The sequence below is a fragment of the Myotis brandtii genome, unplaced genomic scaffold (genome assembly GCF_000412655.1).
Source record: "Myotis brandtii unplaced genomic scaffold, ASM41265v1 scaffold244, whole genome shotgun sequence".
In the NCBI taxonomy this organism is placed as follows: Eukaryota; Metazoa; Chordata; class Mammalia; order Chiroptera; family Vespertilionidae; genus Myotis; species Myotis brandtii.
In genome coordinates this window covers 2,655,050-2,672,120 of record NW_005359225.1, presented here as the reverse complement: position 1 = coordinate 2,672,120, position 17,071 = coordinate 2,655,050, and the positions used below count along the sequence as shown (strand labels likewise).

Sequence of the window (17,071 nt, the reverse complement as noted above, 5' to 3'; positions counted from 1 at the left end):
AAATGCTATGAGGCCTTCGCTGAGGAGGAACTGGTGATGTGTGTGGCTGTGTGGAATTACTTAGATCCTTCTAAGTGAACCCGGTGTCAAATGTGGCCTATGGTGGTTTTGTAAGTCAGAATGTTCAGTAAAGCCTAAATTTTAAAAAGTAGATATTTCAGGATATTTCCAACGAACATCCTGTACAAGTGTGTTTCTGTAGAATAAATTCCTGGAAGTGGAGCAACTAGATGAAAGGCAATGACTGTTTTAAGAGAAACTGTCAAATTGCCTTCCGAAGATGTTGCACCAATTTATTACACTTCTGCCTGTTGAATTCGAGAGTACAGTATCCATTTCCCTACTAATGTGGTCCAACTGCCGTCAGTCCTCATTTTTTTGCCAGCATTTGATAAGTAGAAAATAGTATTTTGATGCTGTTTTAATTATTAGTGAGGTTGAGCATCTTTTCATATGCCTGTTGGCCTTTGTATTCAAGCCCATGTTCCTGACAGACTACACTGTTTCCTCAAGGGCAGGGACTTCATCACATGCTTCTTTAAAAACACTCCTCAAACAACGCATTCAGACGGAACTCATCCTATTTCTTCCCGAACCTGCCTCTCCTCTAGTGCTCTCTGTCTCAGTGAATCCTCTTGATCCTCCCTCTCTCCAGATGCCCACTAGTTACCAAGTCCTGTTATCTCTGCCTCCTCCTGAATCTTTTTATCTTAACCCCTATTATCCTTAATGCCATGGCCCTGATTCAGGTCTCACCTCCCCTCCCTTGGAAAAATAAAACCACCTCCCCGGTTTCCCGATCTCCACCTTCTTCTTCTCTTATAATCCACCCTCCTCAGAACCACCACTGAGCCTCTCTATTTAAAAGCTGACCAAGGCTCTCCCTGCCTGCAGGATTAAGTCCAAGCCACTCAGGGGCCCTTGATAATCTCCGCCCTACCAAGCTTTCTAGTTTCTCTTCTCTACTACCTGCATCCCTTGCAGACATACAAAGCTTCCTCAGGGACCCTGATCAGGTATTGCCGTCCACGTCTGCTCGGTCAGCCTTACCTTCTAATTCCTGAGTCTCTTCTATTCATTTTTTTATCTCTCGGTTAGGTGCTCCTCTTCTCAGAAGTATCTCCAGACACTCTGGCCTTTGATGTCTTGCTTATATTCTCGCATAGCCTTTTGTGATTCCCTCTATCACTGCATTTACTGTATTCTGCGATAACTGTGTCTGAGCCCATCTCTACCACTAAACTAAGACTCAGCAAAATAGAACTTGGCTGCATTCATTTCTAAAAGCCAAGCATTCACACAGTCCTGACATCCAGCAGGGGTCGCTGTGGATTTGCTAAATAAATAAGAAGGCTTTATGTTCCAATAGGAGCTCTTACTGGCTCAAAAACATCTTTATAGACCCATCTCATCTGAGCCTACCAGGCATCTTGTCTCGGAGAGGAAAAAGGAAGCAAATTATCTCCATTTACACATAGAGAAGCAACAGCTCACAGAAAAATGTTCTCAGTAGTAGTGCCTACTCTGGGTTACAATCCAGATCTGTGCGTTCTCCAGCACCCAGCTTACTGTACTACAAAAAATAGATGAGTGGCCAGTCACAGATGGACTGACAGGCAAGTTCTAACTTGAGTGACTGGCTGTGCCGGCCAAGAGGCAGAAGACAGTTTTCAGGCAGAAAAAGCTCACCTAGAGGTAGCAAGTTTTCTGAGGCATTGATATAAATCACGGAATTGAAATTCTTGAAGTCCTTTTCCTTAGCCTGCAGAAAGGCATTTCAAAAGAATGTTCAGAAAAGTACAGTGAATGATACTCTGAAGACCCATGTAACCACTATCCAGCTTTAATAAATCTGAATATTTTGCTGTCTTTGCTTCAAATTTCTTTAAAGAAAAACATTTCAGAGTTGCCCCTCCCTTCATATCCCTCCTAATCACATTCTTCTCCCCCCCCCCACAAATGTGTCTGAGCCCATCTCTACCATCCCCATACTTGTATTACAAATTACATATGTATCCATAAACTATATATAGTATTATTTACATGTTTTTAAAACTATATTGAATGCAATCTTACTGTAGATATTCTGCAACCTGCCTTTCTTGCTCAATACTATGTTTTTGAGATTTACTTGTGTTGCTACATGTAGTTCTAGTTCATTCACTTCAATTGCTGTATAGTATTATATAAGCAATCTCTCTTTGTATGCCATGGAAGATCTACAAACAAAAATGCATGCCATAATATCCTGTATATACATTGGCTAATGGTAGGCCACACATTTGGCTCTGAGATACCTATTAGCCAATGCAAAGAAAGAAACAGGATTCATTACGTGAGTCACAGTATCTATAAGTTAAAAAAAAACAACAGCATCTTGAGGGAAACATTACCACTTCTGGCACTGAAACCTGACAGAAACTTCTCCTGTAAGCTCTTTTGATGGGAACGCTGTCACACAATGAACCATGTCCCAACAGAATTCTATGGCCAATTCAAACACACTTCTACAAGGCTATTTCCTTTCATTCACCTCACATGGGACATGATAAGACCAAACTTAGAACAGAAGATTGTGTCTTAATGTTGTTTCCACCCAGAGTCCTTGCCTGACCCTCCCCTTCCCTTGTGACCAGATCCCCATGCTCCAGGGACTCAGGAGGTCCAATGGACAAATAGCCAGGGGCCACCTCAGGAGTGGCTCACCCCAATTACATCCCTGCTGGCTGGCCTCACCTTAGAGAACTTCAGGCCGCTCACGTTAACGGTGCACAGTTCTGACGGGCTCATCACACAGTGGTGCTTCAGCTGGAACACAGTGCAGAGAGTCAACTCTTAAGGTCCCAACAAAGTTTATCTAATTGGCCAGGGCAACAAATGACTTCCTGCTGAGGAAGGCAGCCTGGCACAGTGGGAAGAGCATGGGCTTTGAAGTTGTTCAGAACGAAGCTGCCATCTCAGCTTTTCCACCTCTCAGTTCCCCATCTGTAAGATGGGGATAGTAACATTGACTTTATGGGGTTCTTAGGAGGATTCCTTCCTCTCTGTTCCTTCTCTGTCTTTTTGGCTTTGTTTTCTCTACCTGGTTCTAAAAAAATCTATATTTCTGGGGCTTTACCAATATGATACATTTGTCATAATTTATTCATTTGTTCATTCATTCATCCATCCATCCATCCATCCATTCATTCACTGAATATTTATTAATCACTATGTTGGGCCATGCATTATGCTAAATATATCAACAAACTTTCTTCTAATCTTAACTATTATTATACCCCTTTAAAATGAGAAAAATAAGACTAAGAGCTAGTGAGAAATCTATGATTTAAACCCAAATCTGTCATCACTAAACGTTGTGCTTTTTTGACTACCATATGTTGCCCCTCAACACTAAAAGGTTGGAAGAAAAGTTCAACTTTGGAGCTTCTATTTCTGTTTAACTGAGCATTATTCCTTTTTTCTGTTAATCATTTATTTATGATGTCTTTTATGTTTAGACATGGAACTAGGCAATGGGAAGATAATAAAGGAAAAACAGAAATATTCCATGTCTTCATGCAACTTTCAAGTGCATGGAAGCCAAATAGCAAGAAAGTTTTTATGTGATAAATATTTTAAATGAGAAATTCAAGATGCTAAGGGAAACAATTATAGAAGGTGGAAGTGAGGCCATATTTACTGAAGGAAATAATAGTTCAACTGAGACCTAAGAGCTAAGTAGGAGTTGGTCTCATGAAAGTGGGTGGCAGGGGCTGTGAATGCTATCAAGACAGGAAAAAGCAAGGTGCTTTTGAGAGGAAGAAAAACAAGAGAAGGCTAGGGAGGCAGTCACTAGATGCTATCCAGAGTGGCAACATGGATAAGAAGCCATCTCGATTAATGTGGACCTTATATGTTGCTGGAAACAAAAGGGAAAAGACCACAATGAGAAGTGTTTCTGCCCTTCCTCAGTACTGCTGTTTCAGTCCTTCCCACCCTCAATGAGAAGTGAACAAAATCATGAAAGAAATTCCATAGGACTCTGTGGAAAGCTTACACCTCACCACTTGAGGTGAGATTCAACTACCTATCCCCTCAAAGCTCTCTTTCAACATCTGATCTGTGCAGAAACCCATCTCTTGAGATCCACAAGAGAGCCTAGAACAAAGCAGGCTGCCAGAGAGTTCTTCGTAGGGAACTATGAGAACTGGACTGCGCTTTAATATTGAGCACAGCCCAGTTCTCATAGTTCCCTCTCAAAGCACTGAGGCATTGCACAGAGCAGACGTGAAATTACCTGCTGGTCTGCAACACAGCAACCCAGCCCTCTTTGGAAAGCCTGCCCCAGGCACTGGGTGATATCTGGTCGTCTCTCCTGGTCGTCAGCCAGACACTATACCCATAGGATAGAGGTTGAGGAGTGTAGATAGAGCTCCCCAAGCCCCGCTGCTCCTAGAGAGATCTCCCCAGAGCAGAGCAGGAATCGCTACACCCTACTAGGTACTGGAATGGGATTTTCAATTTACTGTTCCCCTTGATTTACTCATTTAAGTTGCCTCCCCAACTCAATTAAGAATTTTTACCTGATAGAATGTACAGGCACAGGCTTCAGAGTCATGAACCAGAGTTCTAACCCTGAGCAGACCCGAGTTCTAATTACTAGCCATACTTTACCTTGGCCAAGGCAAATTAGCCCTCAGGCCTCAGATTTCCCATCTGCACAATGGCAACAACAAAATAGGGATAAATCTCACAAGGTGTAAAGAAAGCTTTACACATAAAGCTTCGGGTCCCTTCACCATCCTGGCTGTACTCAATCTGCCCCTCTAAAAGTCTGGGGTGGGGTGGGGTAGTTGTAGAGCGGAGCAGCCAGGACAGCCACCAGCTGATATTGCCAGCCATTCCAGGATGCATTTACTCTCACCAGAAAATCCTGGTCCAGCACGTGTTCAGGAATGTCTGCTTGGTTTTTCCTTTGAGACTTTTTCTTCCCTTTGGTCTCAAAAGAAACCTTCTGGCTTTTCTGACCTTCAGGTGGTGCCTCAACCGCACTTCCCTTGGGCTTCTTCTTGAGGTTTTTTCGAGCCACTAACCAATGTCCTCGGCCTGTTGAGAAGATCAGAACAGTGAGGAGCAAACTCTTTCAAAGCCACAGCTAGTGTACTTAAGATTATTTATCTAAAATACTAAAACCAAAAAGGCTTCTCATTACCTAATATGCACCAGATACTGTACTGCTACTGGCGATGGGGGTTAGGGAGAAGATGTCTACATAATTATCTCAATTAATTGGCCCCCAAACCCAGTGAAGATATGGTACTGCCCCATTTCACAGATGAAAAGGTGAAGACTCAAAGAGATGAAATGAGTTGCCTAATTCCTTCCTCCACATTTTTGCCTTTAAACTCTAATTGTTCTTCAAGACCCCAGATCAAGTATTTCCTGTTCTGTAAAACCCTTACGGGCTCCCCTCAGCAGAGCTGATCATTCTTTCCTATGCCGGCTAGTTACTGGCCCATTTGTCGTCTCTTGGGTAAAGCTCAATGTGTGGCATCGTTTAACGGGCTCCATCTTCCCAGACGTTACCCAGGACCCCATCATTATAGGGGAAAATGCTTCCGAGGCTCAGGATAAGAAAATGATAGAACAGCTGTCATTAAAACATACACACACACACACACACACACACACACACACACCAATAACACAAGTTCACTGCAGAAAGAACTAGAAAATGGATGTAAAAAAAAGAAGAACATAAAATGAATAAATGTGAGAAGAAGGAGGAGGAGGAAGAGGAGGAGAAGGAGGAGGAGGAGGTGAGGTTTACTAGTAAACTCACTTAAAAATCATGCCCCGGCCCATTTACTCAGTGGTTGGAGTGTTGGCCCATAGACCAAAGGGTGGTAGGTTCAATTCCCAGTCAAGGGTGTGGCTGGGGCACATGCAGGAGGCAACCAATCGACATGTCTCTCTCACATGGATGTTTTTTTCTCTCTCTCTTTCTCCCACCTACCGTGCCTTCCTTCCTAAAGATCAATGAAAAAAATATCCTTGGCTGAAGATTAAAAAAAAATCATGACAACATTCTAGAATCTATTCTCTCCATCAGCAATTTTTTTTACTGCAAGACATTCATGGCAATCTGTAATTATTTTATTTGTTCACTTATTTATTGTCTTTCTTGCTCTCTAGAGAGGTAGTTCCACAGAGTATAGACTTTACTTATTCATGTCAATATTCCCAAGGCCTGCAACAAGCTTACCACACTGTGAGTGTTGCTAAATGAACCATGAGCCACAGCTCCCACCCATAATCATCCATTCAGACTTTTCCTGAGCATCTACTTTGTGCTGGGAGCTGGGGCTATGGAGATGAATAAGATAGAGGCCCTGACTCAAAGTAACTAATCTATCTATCTATCTATCTATCTATCTATCTATCTATCTATCTATAGTTACGGAAGCCCAAAGATGGGAGCTACCAGCCCAAGGTATGAGCTACATCTAGTAAGTTGAAAGTTGACTGGGTGGAGATGAAAAAACCAGGCAGTCTGGGCAAAGGGAAGAGCACAAGTACCCAGAGGTATAAAAAATTGGGACCAGACCTAGTCGGTTTGGCTCAGTGGATAGAGCGTTGGCTTGCGAACTGAAAGGTCCCAGGTTCCATTCCAGTTAAGGGCACATGCCCAGGTTGTGGGCTTGATCCCCAGTGGGGGGCTTGCAGGAGGCAACCACTCTCATCATTGATGTTTCTATCTGTCTCTCCCTCTTCTTTCCTCTCTGAAATCAATAAAAATATTTTTTTAAAAAATGATTGGGACCACACAGAAGAACAGCATGGAGCTACGGGAACGAGCTTGACGCCTTTGACCACCGGCTCCCTACCCGGGGGGTTGCCCTAGCTCAGTGGTCGGCAAACTGCGGCTCGCGAGCCACATGCAGCTCTTTGGCCCCTTGAGTGTGGCTCTTCCACAAAATACCAACTTCTGCGCATAGGCCACGAAGTTTTTTACGTGGTATTTTGTGGAAGAGCCACACTCAAGGGGCCAAAGAGCCACATGTGGCTCGCGAGCCGCAGTTTGCCGACCACTGCCCTAGCTCAATGCTGCCAATCCTGCCTCTTGGATGCAGCTCCTGGCCCATGGCTGGTGTGAGCCAGTTCCCATTCCCATTCTGGGCCTGAAAGTTCAAGCACTCCATTTCCCAAAGCTGTCCCCATTGAGGCATGGACCTTTGTCCTTTATCCCAACAGCCCTGACTCCTGGAGACTCCAGTCTGAGTTGATGCCAAAACGCCCAACACAGCTAGGAAGGAAGGCCCAGAGTGTGTCAGGAGATAAACATGAGGGAAGAAAGATGAGGCTGGGAGGTGAGCAGAGTCAGATCAGAAAGGGTCTTGAGAACTAGAAAAAGAGCGTGGGTTATAACGGGGTAAGCTTAGGGCAGAAATAGTATCTATGGGAAGGATTTTTTTCCCCCTCATCATTTTTCATTTTGAGATAATTTTAGACTCCCAGAAAGTTGTAAAAATAGTACAGAGTTCCTGTACAGCTTTCATCCAGTTTCGCTAACGTCTTATTTAGTCATAATACAATGATTGAAACCAAGAAATTAACACTGGTATTATATTAGTAACTAATCTTAATAACCCTTCTTTGAATATCACCAGTTTTCTCACTGATGTCCTATTTCTGTTCCAGGATTCAATCTAGAATCTCATATTTCATTTAGTTGTTATGTCTCCTTAGTTTTCCCCAATTTTGTGACAGTTCTTCCGTCTTCCTTTTTCCTTCAGTGATTTTGACCCTTCTGAAGAATACCAGTCAATTATTTTGTGACATGTCCCTCAATTTGAATTTGTTTGATGCGTTCCCATAATGAGACTAAGGCTTTTGCACTTTGACAAAACTACCACCGAAGTGATGCTGTGCCTTTGTCAGCACATCAGAAGAGGGAGTACATGATGTTAATATGTCTTATGACTGGTGATGTTAAGATTGATCACTTGGATAAGGTGGTGTCAGCATAGTTTCTCTACTGAAAAGTTACTATTTTTCTCTTTGCAATTAATAAAGATAGCTTGAGACTATGCAAATATCTGTTTCTCATCAAATTTTTTGACCCCCTAATTCTAGCATCTGTGATGGTTAATTTTATGTTTCAACTTGGCTAGAGTATAGTAAGAAGTTATTCAATCAAACACTAATCTAGGTATTGCTGTGAAGGTATTTTGTAGATGTGGCTACCATCTACAATCAGTTGACTTTAAGTAAAGGAGACCATCCTTGATAATGTGCATGGGCCTCGACCAATCAGCTGAAAGAACTTAAAAGCAAAAGCTGAGGTTTCCCAGAGGAAAAAGAATTTTGCCTTAAGACTGCAGCATCAGCTCTTCCTGAAGTTTTCAGCCTGCCTGCCCTATAGATTTCAGACTTGCCAGTCCATCATTTTATAAGTCTATTCCTTTAAATATGTAATGTGTATATATGTGTGTATGCCTATAATGAACATCGCTATGATGCACACTGACCACCAGAGGCCTAGTGCAGGCCAGGCCGAGGGACCCCACCAGTGCACAATTGGGGCCAGGGAAGGACCACGGGAAGGCTCCAGGGGGTGTCCAGCCTATCTCGCCCAGTCCCGATCCACCGGACCCCAGCAGCAAGCTAACCTACTGGTCGGAACGTCTGCCCCCTGGTGGTCAGTGTGCATCATAGCGACTGGTCGAACAGTCAAACGAACAGTCGAACACTTAGCATATTAGGCTTTTATTATATAAGAATATATATATATGTACTAGAGGCCTGGTACACAAAAATTTGTGCACTCTGGGGGAGGGGGGAGTCCCTCAGCCCGGCCTGTGCCCTCTCGCAGTCTGGGACCCCATGGGGGATGACCGCCTGCTGGCTTAGGCTCGCTCCCTGGGGGATTGGACTTAAGCTGGCAGTCAGACATCCCTCTGGCAACCCAGGAGCCCTCGGGTGATGTCCACTTGCCAGTGGGAAGCAGGCCTAAGCTGCAGTCGGACATTCTTAGCACTGCTGAGGAGGCGGGGGAGGCACCCACCACCACTGCTGTACTGGCAGCCATCAGCCTGGCTTGTGGCTGAGCAGAGCTCCCCCTGTGGGAGCGCACTGACCACCAGAGGGCAGCTCCTGCATTGAGCATCTGCCCCCTGGTGGTCAGTGTGTGTCATAGTGACAGTCATTCCCAGTCGTTCTGCTGCATATTACCCTTTTATTATATAGGAGTGCCTGGCCAGCCTGGGTGAGGGGCTGATGGCTGTTTGTAGACTGGCCACTGCCCCCAGCCACCCAAGCTCCCAGTGGAGCCTGGCTGGAAGCAGGTATCTAGGATTTATTTGTCTTCTATAATTCAAACTTCATTGGAAGGAGCGGAGGCCACAGCTGGCTCAGGACAGGCGGGAAGCTTGGCTTCCTCCATCACCCGGGCAACCAAGCCTCCTGCTTGCTCCAGCTCCATGGCTGCTGGCTGCCATCTTGGTTGGGTTAATTTGCATATAGTCGCTCTGATTGGCTGGTGGGCGTGGCTTAGGGCATAGCGAAGGTACGATCAATTAGCATCTTTGTCTTTTATTAGTGTAGATGATATGTGTATGTATGTATACATACATATATATGTGTATACTAGTATATACATCCTATATAATAAAAGCCTAATATGCTAAGTGTCCGGTCAGCCATTCAACCAATCAAAGCATAATATGCTAATGATATGCTAAGGCCGCTCAACCACTTGCTATGACATGCACTGACCACCAGGGAACAGGCAGTCCACCAGTTGCTATGATGTGCAATGACCACCAGAGGGCAGATGCTCCGACCAGTAGGTTAGCTTGCTGCTGGGGTCTGGCCAATTGGGACTGAGCAAGATGGGCCAGATATGCTCTCCCATGATCCCTCCCTGGCTGGCCAACCTCCCATGTCCCTCCCCGGCCCCCATTGTGTACTGGTAGGGTCCCTTGGCCTGGCCTGCACCCTTTTGCAATCTGGGACCCCTTGGGGGATGTCACAAAGCCAGTTTCAGCCCGACAGCAGAACGACAGGTCGCTATGATGTGCACTGACCACCAGGGAGCAGATGCTCAATGCAGGAGCTGGCCCCTGGGGGTCAGTTCGCTCCCACAGGGGGAGCGCTGCTCAGTGGCAGTGGCGGAAGCCTCTCCCACCTCCACAGCATTTGGACATTCCCCAAGGGCTCCCGGACTGTGAGAGGGCGCAGGCCGGGGTGAGGGACACCCCGCCCCCGTGCACAAATTTTGTGCACCAGGCCTCTAGTATATATATAAAATATGGGCTGATGGATATTTATTCAATGGTTTATAACCCAAATCTACCTTTATCTATTTTGTTGCTCAGACTGTCCCAGCTTTGGCTATTGGAAACTCCTTTAAGTTGGCTCTTACATCCTTTTGACATGAACCTATCACTTTTCTGACCACTTCTTTACTTTCTGGCACCACATGATGTTCTAGGCTCAATTTGTATTTTCCCTGTCCCAGCCCTAGAAACAACTTGTTCTCTGAGGAGCCCTGGCTTCTTTTATTGGAGAATAGTATTTAGAAACCACAATGTAGGTACCAGTACTCACTTCATGACTGAGGTATCACTGCTCTCAGTGGACTAGGAAATATACACACATATACTAACACATGCAGATACATCTAACTATATTTACTTCTCTATCTATCCATCTCTCTCTCTGTGTGTGTGTGAGAGGGTATGGGCATAAAACCACGATTTCATACTGAGGATTCCATGGCAGGGTTTTAAACAGGTAGGAGCCAGAGAAGGTCTCTATGTAAAAAATGAAATCACTCTAGAGAAGTGTGGAAGACAGACAGGAGAAGATGGTTCTTCCAAAATGCAATGCACAGAGTGGCCGGCAAGTCACTTCATGTAGAGTAAATTAGGGGTACTCCTCCTTGCTCTACTCTTTCAGAGCAACAAATCCAACCCAGTGAAGCCACACTTCTTTGGCAGGGTTCCACCAGCATGGCTCTGCTCGTGTTGTGAGGAGTCTCTGCCACAGCGGTGTTTTTAACTAGATAAACGTTTGAAAAACTACTTAGCAGAGTCGAGTTTAAGCCATTTTACTTAGGAGCTTGGCAGAATACAATTAATCATTAAACAGGAAACAGAGAGAGGAAGATGGCTCGCCAGAGAGGGTGGGCACTGTGGGAACTACATGTGGGAGAAGTGGGAGAAGAGCTGGGCTTCGTGGATGGGGAGAATTTGGATAACTGGAATGAGGGCTGGAACATCCTGGGCAAATAAAAAAAGCTATGTGGCCCTAACCGGTTTGGCTCAGTGGATACAGCGTCGGACTGCGGACTGAAAGGTCCCAGGTTCGATTCTGGTCAAGGGCATGTATCTTGGTTGCGGGCACATCCCCAGTAGGAGGTGTACAGGAGGCAGCTGATTGATGTTTCTCTCTCATCGATGTTTCTAACTAACTATCCCTCTCCCTTCCTCTCTGTAAAAGAATCAATAAAATATATATTTTTAAAAAATCTCTGTGAAATGAGAGCACTATGGAATAGGGCATAAATAAAGGAATGGGGCTGGACAAAGGATAATGGGAGGTTAGACTCTGAAGACAAAAGAGCAGGTGCAGAAGCCAGCAATGGGAAGTCACTGAACAGAAGGGAACACAATGATAAGACATGCACTTTAGAAGGCTCCCGGAGGCTGCTGGGGAGGATGGACTGGAAGGGATGGGAATAGGTGGGGCAGGGAACAGAAGTCAAGGGGCTGGAGAGAAAGAAACGGACATGAGAGACATTCTAAAGTGGGAGCTGGCTGTGAGGCAAAGGTAGCAATTGGAGAAGTCACCTGACCTTCCTCCGGTTTCCGAAGCAGATTTTTGGCTGGAAAGCAGTTGTTCAGGTAAGGCTTCCCATCATCCAGCTTGTAGATTCCTGAGGAGGCCATCGCCCTGAGAGCAAAGCAAGGAAAAAGAGGAAGTAGAAAAGTGAGAAGGCGCAGCATTGCTCTCTCATCCCAGCCCAGCCTGTGAGCCCAGCAGGGCCACCACACAGTATCACACCCCATCTCTGAGGGCCTGAAGGCCCACTGCCCTGCTTCAGAAATGGGTGTTAAAGGAAGAGGGAGACAAAGCCTTGGGGTTTTTGTTTTTTTGTGTGTTTTTTTTTTTTTTAGTTCAGATCAATCCTAACCCAGCAAGAGCATCACCTTTGGACTCAGGCAGACCTGGTTTGAATACTGGCTATGATTTTCCTCGCTCCATGAGTGGGAAAGTTACTCTATCCCTCTAAGCCTGTTCCTCACCTGCAAAATGTGGGTAATAACACCTACCTTAATAGAAAGGGAAAAGGATCAAGTTAGAAAGGTAGTGCCTGGCACACGTTAAGTGCTCACTAGAAATGTTCTCTGTTTTAACAGAGTTCAGGGGAGAGGGGGGCTCCCATTTTTCAGCAAGATGATAGGCAAATAATGGAATTTGAATTGGATAAGATTTGAGGGATGCATTGAGTTTATTGATAGAAAGATAAGCATTCTAAACAGAAAAGCCACATGACTGAGGACATGGTGGTCGGCATTCCTGGTGCAATAAAGAAACAATCTGACCCAGGAAGAGGATGTGTGTTTGCAAGTCTTGGACAATAAGGCTAGGCAGGAAGGGTGGTGTCTGCTCCTGAAGGGCCTTCAGTGCCAGGCCAGGAGCTCAGGATCCGAGGGTTTTTATACATATTTCTGAGCTCCCTAAGCTCCTCCTCTAAGCTCCTCCAGAGGAAGGACAGCATCTATGATATTCATCTCTTTACCCCCAGCATCTAACACAGCACCTGGCACATAACAAATTCCATAATTATTTGTGGAATGAATGAGTGATGTTGTATCTTCTTTGGTCCACCACAAGGCACTCTGAATTTCCTGATTCTTGACCACCCCCAAAAGGACTGGAGGCCCCTCCTCTGTGTCCCCACGACAACCCATACGTCTAGTGTAGTACTTATTACTTTATTATAATTGTTTGCTGCCCTTACCAACTTCCCACCTGCTATGGAGCCTGTGATACCTTATCACCTATGTAATCCCAAACCCCAGCACAGAGCCTAGAACTCACTAAAAATGTGTTGGGAAGATGAATGGATAGATGGGGAAAGAGATCAACAGTAATTCACTCAATCTATCTTTTAGGAAATCTCTCTTGTGACCAACTACACCTATCTGCCAGATAGATGGATGGATGGATGAATGAATGAATAGCTGGCTGGGAAATGTTAGAGATGATGACTGTTGGAGAAGGCTCAAGTAACTTATAGAACATAGGAACCTTGCTTCTGATCTGCATAGTACTTACTTGATTTTTGATCTTTGGAAAAGTCTCTTGACTTCCCTTTTTTTGTGTTTCTTCACCTGTAAAATAGACATTACACTCCTTTTTAGCCTGCCATTCAGAACTCTTAACCTTGCTCCTTAATTATATTCTTCTATTACTCTTCTGCTCCAAAATGTGTCTCACCTAGGGCCTAGAAAAATACCATAGACTAAAAAGCTCAGAAGTAGGTTGATACATATGTAGAGATAGAGACAGAGACACAGATGGGAAGGTGGAACAGAAGAATAATTGTATGACAATGGGATGTGGCTAGAGTGCTTAAATAAGCTGTGCAAATCACAAATCAGTAAGGAAAGAATCAGTTTATGGGATCATTTACACAAAATAAATTTATGCACAGCAACAGTAGCAAAGACAATGTTGAAAGATACAATCTGGGAAAAGATATTTGCTATGCACATAACACAAAGAATGAATCAGACTCATGCTCATGGGGGATGTACAGACCTGCATACAACTAATCATAGACATTCCAATTCCCTAGGTGGAGCACTAGGTGAGAAGGTGTGGATTTACAGCTAATGACCTAGAAAGGGCACATAACCCCCAGGTCACATAGTTTAGAAAGTAACCCAAAGAGAAACAGGAACTTTACCTGCATGATGGAAAAAGTTCAAGTTCCAGATTTAGAGGCTACCTGCCTAGTTAGCTTCAGCTACTAGTACTTCTGGTCTCATCTGAAGGAGCAAATATCAGTCTAATTGTAGTGCCTCTCAGCTACACACACACACACACACACACACACACACACACACATGCTTTTCATCTGCATACATTTGCTTATTTTATTGCTTTGGCTATCACACATTGCCCCTCTTTGCCTGGCTCATGCAGATGTCTTCTCCTCAGGTTGACCCTTCTCTGTGCTACATCTAAGGCCTGCCTCTTAATGCAGGCACACTGCCCCATTAAGTATATTATAATGGTCTGCTTAACTGCCTGGTCCCCACTCCAAACAACCACCCCTGCCAACCCCAGGCTGTGAGCCGCTCTAAGGCCAAGCCTGGGTCCTACATATTTCTCTATCACCAGCACCTCATACAGCCCATTGAAGAGGCTCAATGAATGTTCAATGAAATAAACGGAACCACGAACACAATGCTATGGAGTACTTCCTTCTATCTGGAGGAAGGAAGAAGGAAGGATCGGGGAAGGTGTCACAGAGCAGGTGACATTAGAGCTGGGTCATGAGAAATTATAAAAGATAAACAACAAAAAGCTACAGGGGCATCTTCAAAGAGATGAGGAAATCTCATCTAATATTATTTAGTGATAATTACCAGAGGAACGTTAGCTTTGCCAAGACAGGTATTTTGTCAGTTCTATTCAACAAAATATCCCCAGTGACTGCTACATAGTAAGCACTCAATAAATATATGTTCAGTCATTTGGACACTTGGGGGTTTATGGAAATAAAAAACACACAAGCGATGCAATGTAACAGAGCACAGTATAGTACAATCCTGTTATGTGATAACTCTGGGTCGCGAGAATAGGAATTCTACGAGAGTAGGAAACAGATTCGTCTTGATCCCCCTGTATCCCTTAGTATATAGTTCTGGGCAATGTTGCTGCTCAAAAACTTTTGTGGAAAAAAAATGCCAATTAATAAACATCTAGAATACTATTACATCCTAAAATTATATAAGCAGAGCAGCAGAGGGAACATACCATGCGTTTCGATGTTAAACAACACCTGGCTTCTAAGTCAGGTTCTGATACATGCTATGTGGCCTTGGGTAAGTTCCTTATTTTCCTCACCTGACAGGGCTGTTAAGGGGACAAAATGGATATAAAGAAGGCGCACACGCGCGCACACACACACACACACACACAATGGAGTATTACTCAGCAATAAAAAAAGAATGAGCTGTCTTCTTCAGAGCTGCCTACAGAGGTGGCAGCCACTTCCTATTCTGCCTCATGGCAGCCCTCAGACCCCTCATGAAACCCACGATCAATCATCAGAAAGAGGACCAAGAAGCTCATCTATCACCCGTCAGGCAGCTATGTCAAAATTAAGCGGAACTGGTAGACACCCAGAGGCATGCACAATAGGGTGCACAGGAGATTTAAGGGCCAGACCTTGATGTCCAACACTGCTTATGGGAGCAACAAGAAAACAAAGCCCGCGCTGCCCAGTGGCTATTGAGCGTTACTGGCTCACAGTGTCAAGGAGCTTGGGGTGCTGCTGATGTCCAGCAAATCTTACTTTGCAGAGATTGATCCCAACGTTTCCTCTCACAACAGCAAAGCCATTGTGAAAAGAGCGGCCCAGCTGGCCACCAGGGTCACCAGTCCCAACGCCAGGCTGCACAGAGAAGAAAATGAATAGACAGCTTATGTCACATTGTATTTGAGTTTAATAAAACCATAAAATTCTTCCATCTGGCATTTAAAAAATATTTATACTAGGGGCCTGGTGCACAAAATTGGTGCATGGGGGGGGGCGGATTCCTTCAGCCTGGCCTGTGCTCTTTCGCAGTCTGGGACCCCTCAGGGGATGGGGGATGTCGCCTGCTGGCAGTGAGACATCCCTCTCACAGTGGAGGACCCCTCACTCTTTACTCCCCCCCTGCAGCAGAGGCAAGAGAGGCTCCCGCCACCGCCACCACTGCTGTGCTCGCCAGCTGTGAGCTCAGCTTCTGGCTGAGTGGTGCTCCCCCCGTGTGTGCCTTCTTTAACTCCTGCATTTAGTGTCTGCCCCTTAGTGGTCAGTGTGCATCATAGTGATCAGTCATTCGCCATTTGGTCAATTTGCATATTAGGGTTTTATTATATAGGATATATATATTAAATAAAGAATTAAATCTTGCCATTTGTGTCATGAATGGACCTAGGTGCTAAGTAAGTCAGAGACCGATACAGTATGACTTCACTTACATGTGTAATCTAAAAAACAAACAAAAACAAAACAAAAACGAACAAAATAAAAACAGATTCATAGAGATGAAACTGATGGCTGCCAGAGGGGAGGGGTTGGGGGGGGATAGGTGAAAAAGGTGAAGGGGAATATAGTCAATAATATTGTGACAACTTTGCACAGTGACAGATGATTACTAGACTGTATGGTGATCACATTGTCAGGTATGTAAATGTCGAATCGCTATATTATACGCCGGAAACTAACATACTATTATATTCCGACTATCCTTACATAGGAAAACAAGTCAATGCGCATAGGACACTGCCTGGCGGACAGTAGTCAGTGAGTGAGTTCTCTACAAGTCTCCGACAGTACACACGAAAACACACTAACGGCTAAGAGGACAGCCGCCAGGGAGAATAACTGGTGCTAACAGGCCTCGGAAAGGATGAAGCACGAGCTCCCGCCGGCCCTTCGGAAACACTGCCTTCGGGACAGGGGAGGCTAACCCCTCCCGCAACCTAAGTTTCAAGCCGCACCGGCCTCCGGCGTCGCTTCCGCCTCCGAGGCGTTCGAGGGGGCGACCCCCCGGTCAGGCGGGATGCGCGCCTGCGAGTCTCACGGGGATCACGGAGCCGCTCCACGGTGGCTCCTGCCACGACCCAGTCTTCTCCTTAGTAACCGCGACGCGGCGGCCAGCCCTCTGGGTAGCAACCGGCAGCCGGCGCGTCTAACTACTACAAATCCCAGCAAGCCCCGCGGCCACTTCTGAGGGCAACCTCGCGTCAGCCAGCTGCGAACTACGGATCCCGATGGGCTCCGCGCGGCACGTCACGC

At 45.2% G+C, this 17,071-nt stretch overlaps 1 protein-coding gene across 1 annotated transcript in view; it reads right to left on the bottom strand.

Moving 5' to 3' along the window:
- XRRA1 (X-ray radiation resistance associated 1) overlaps nucleotides 1-17,009 on the bottom strand; it is a 58,025-nt gene extending 41,016 nt beyond the window's left edge. Inside the window, exons 1-7 of the mRNA XM_014540419.1 lie at nucleotides 16,774-17,009; nucleotides 15,581-15,679; nucleotides 13,330-13,385; nucleotides 11,843-11,940; nucleotides 4,907-5,088; nucleotides 2,737-2,808; nucleotides 1,690-1,762 (exon numbers count right to left, since the gene is read on the bottom strand). Coding sequence (XP_014395905.1) covers nucleotides 1,690-1,762; nucleotides 2,737-2,808; nucleotides 4,907-5,088; nucleotides 11,843-11,936 — 421 coding nt within the window. The 5' untranslated portion in view covers nucleotides 11,937-11,940; nucleotides 13,330-13,385; nucleotides 15,581-15,679; nucleotides 16,774-17,009. The remainder of the gene's footprint in view (nucleotides 1-1,689; nucleotides 1,763-2,736; nucleotides 2,809-4,906; nucleotides 5,089-11,842; nucleotides 11,941-13,329; nucleotides 13,386-15,580; nucleotides 15,680-16,773) is intronic.
- Between the last annotated feature and the right edge of the window lie 62 nt (nucleotides 17,010-17,071).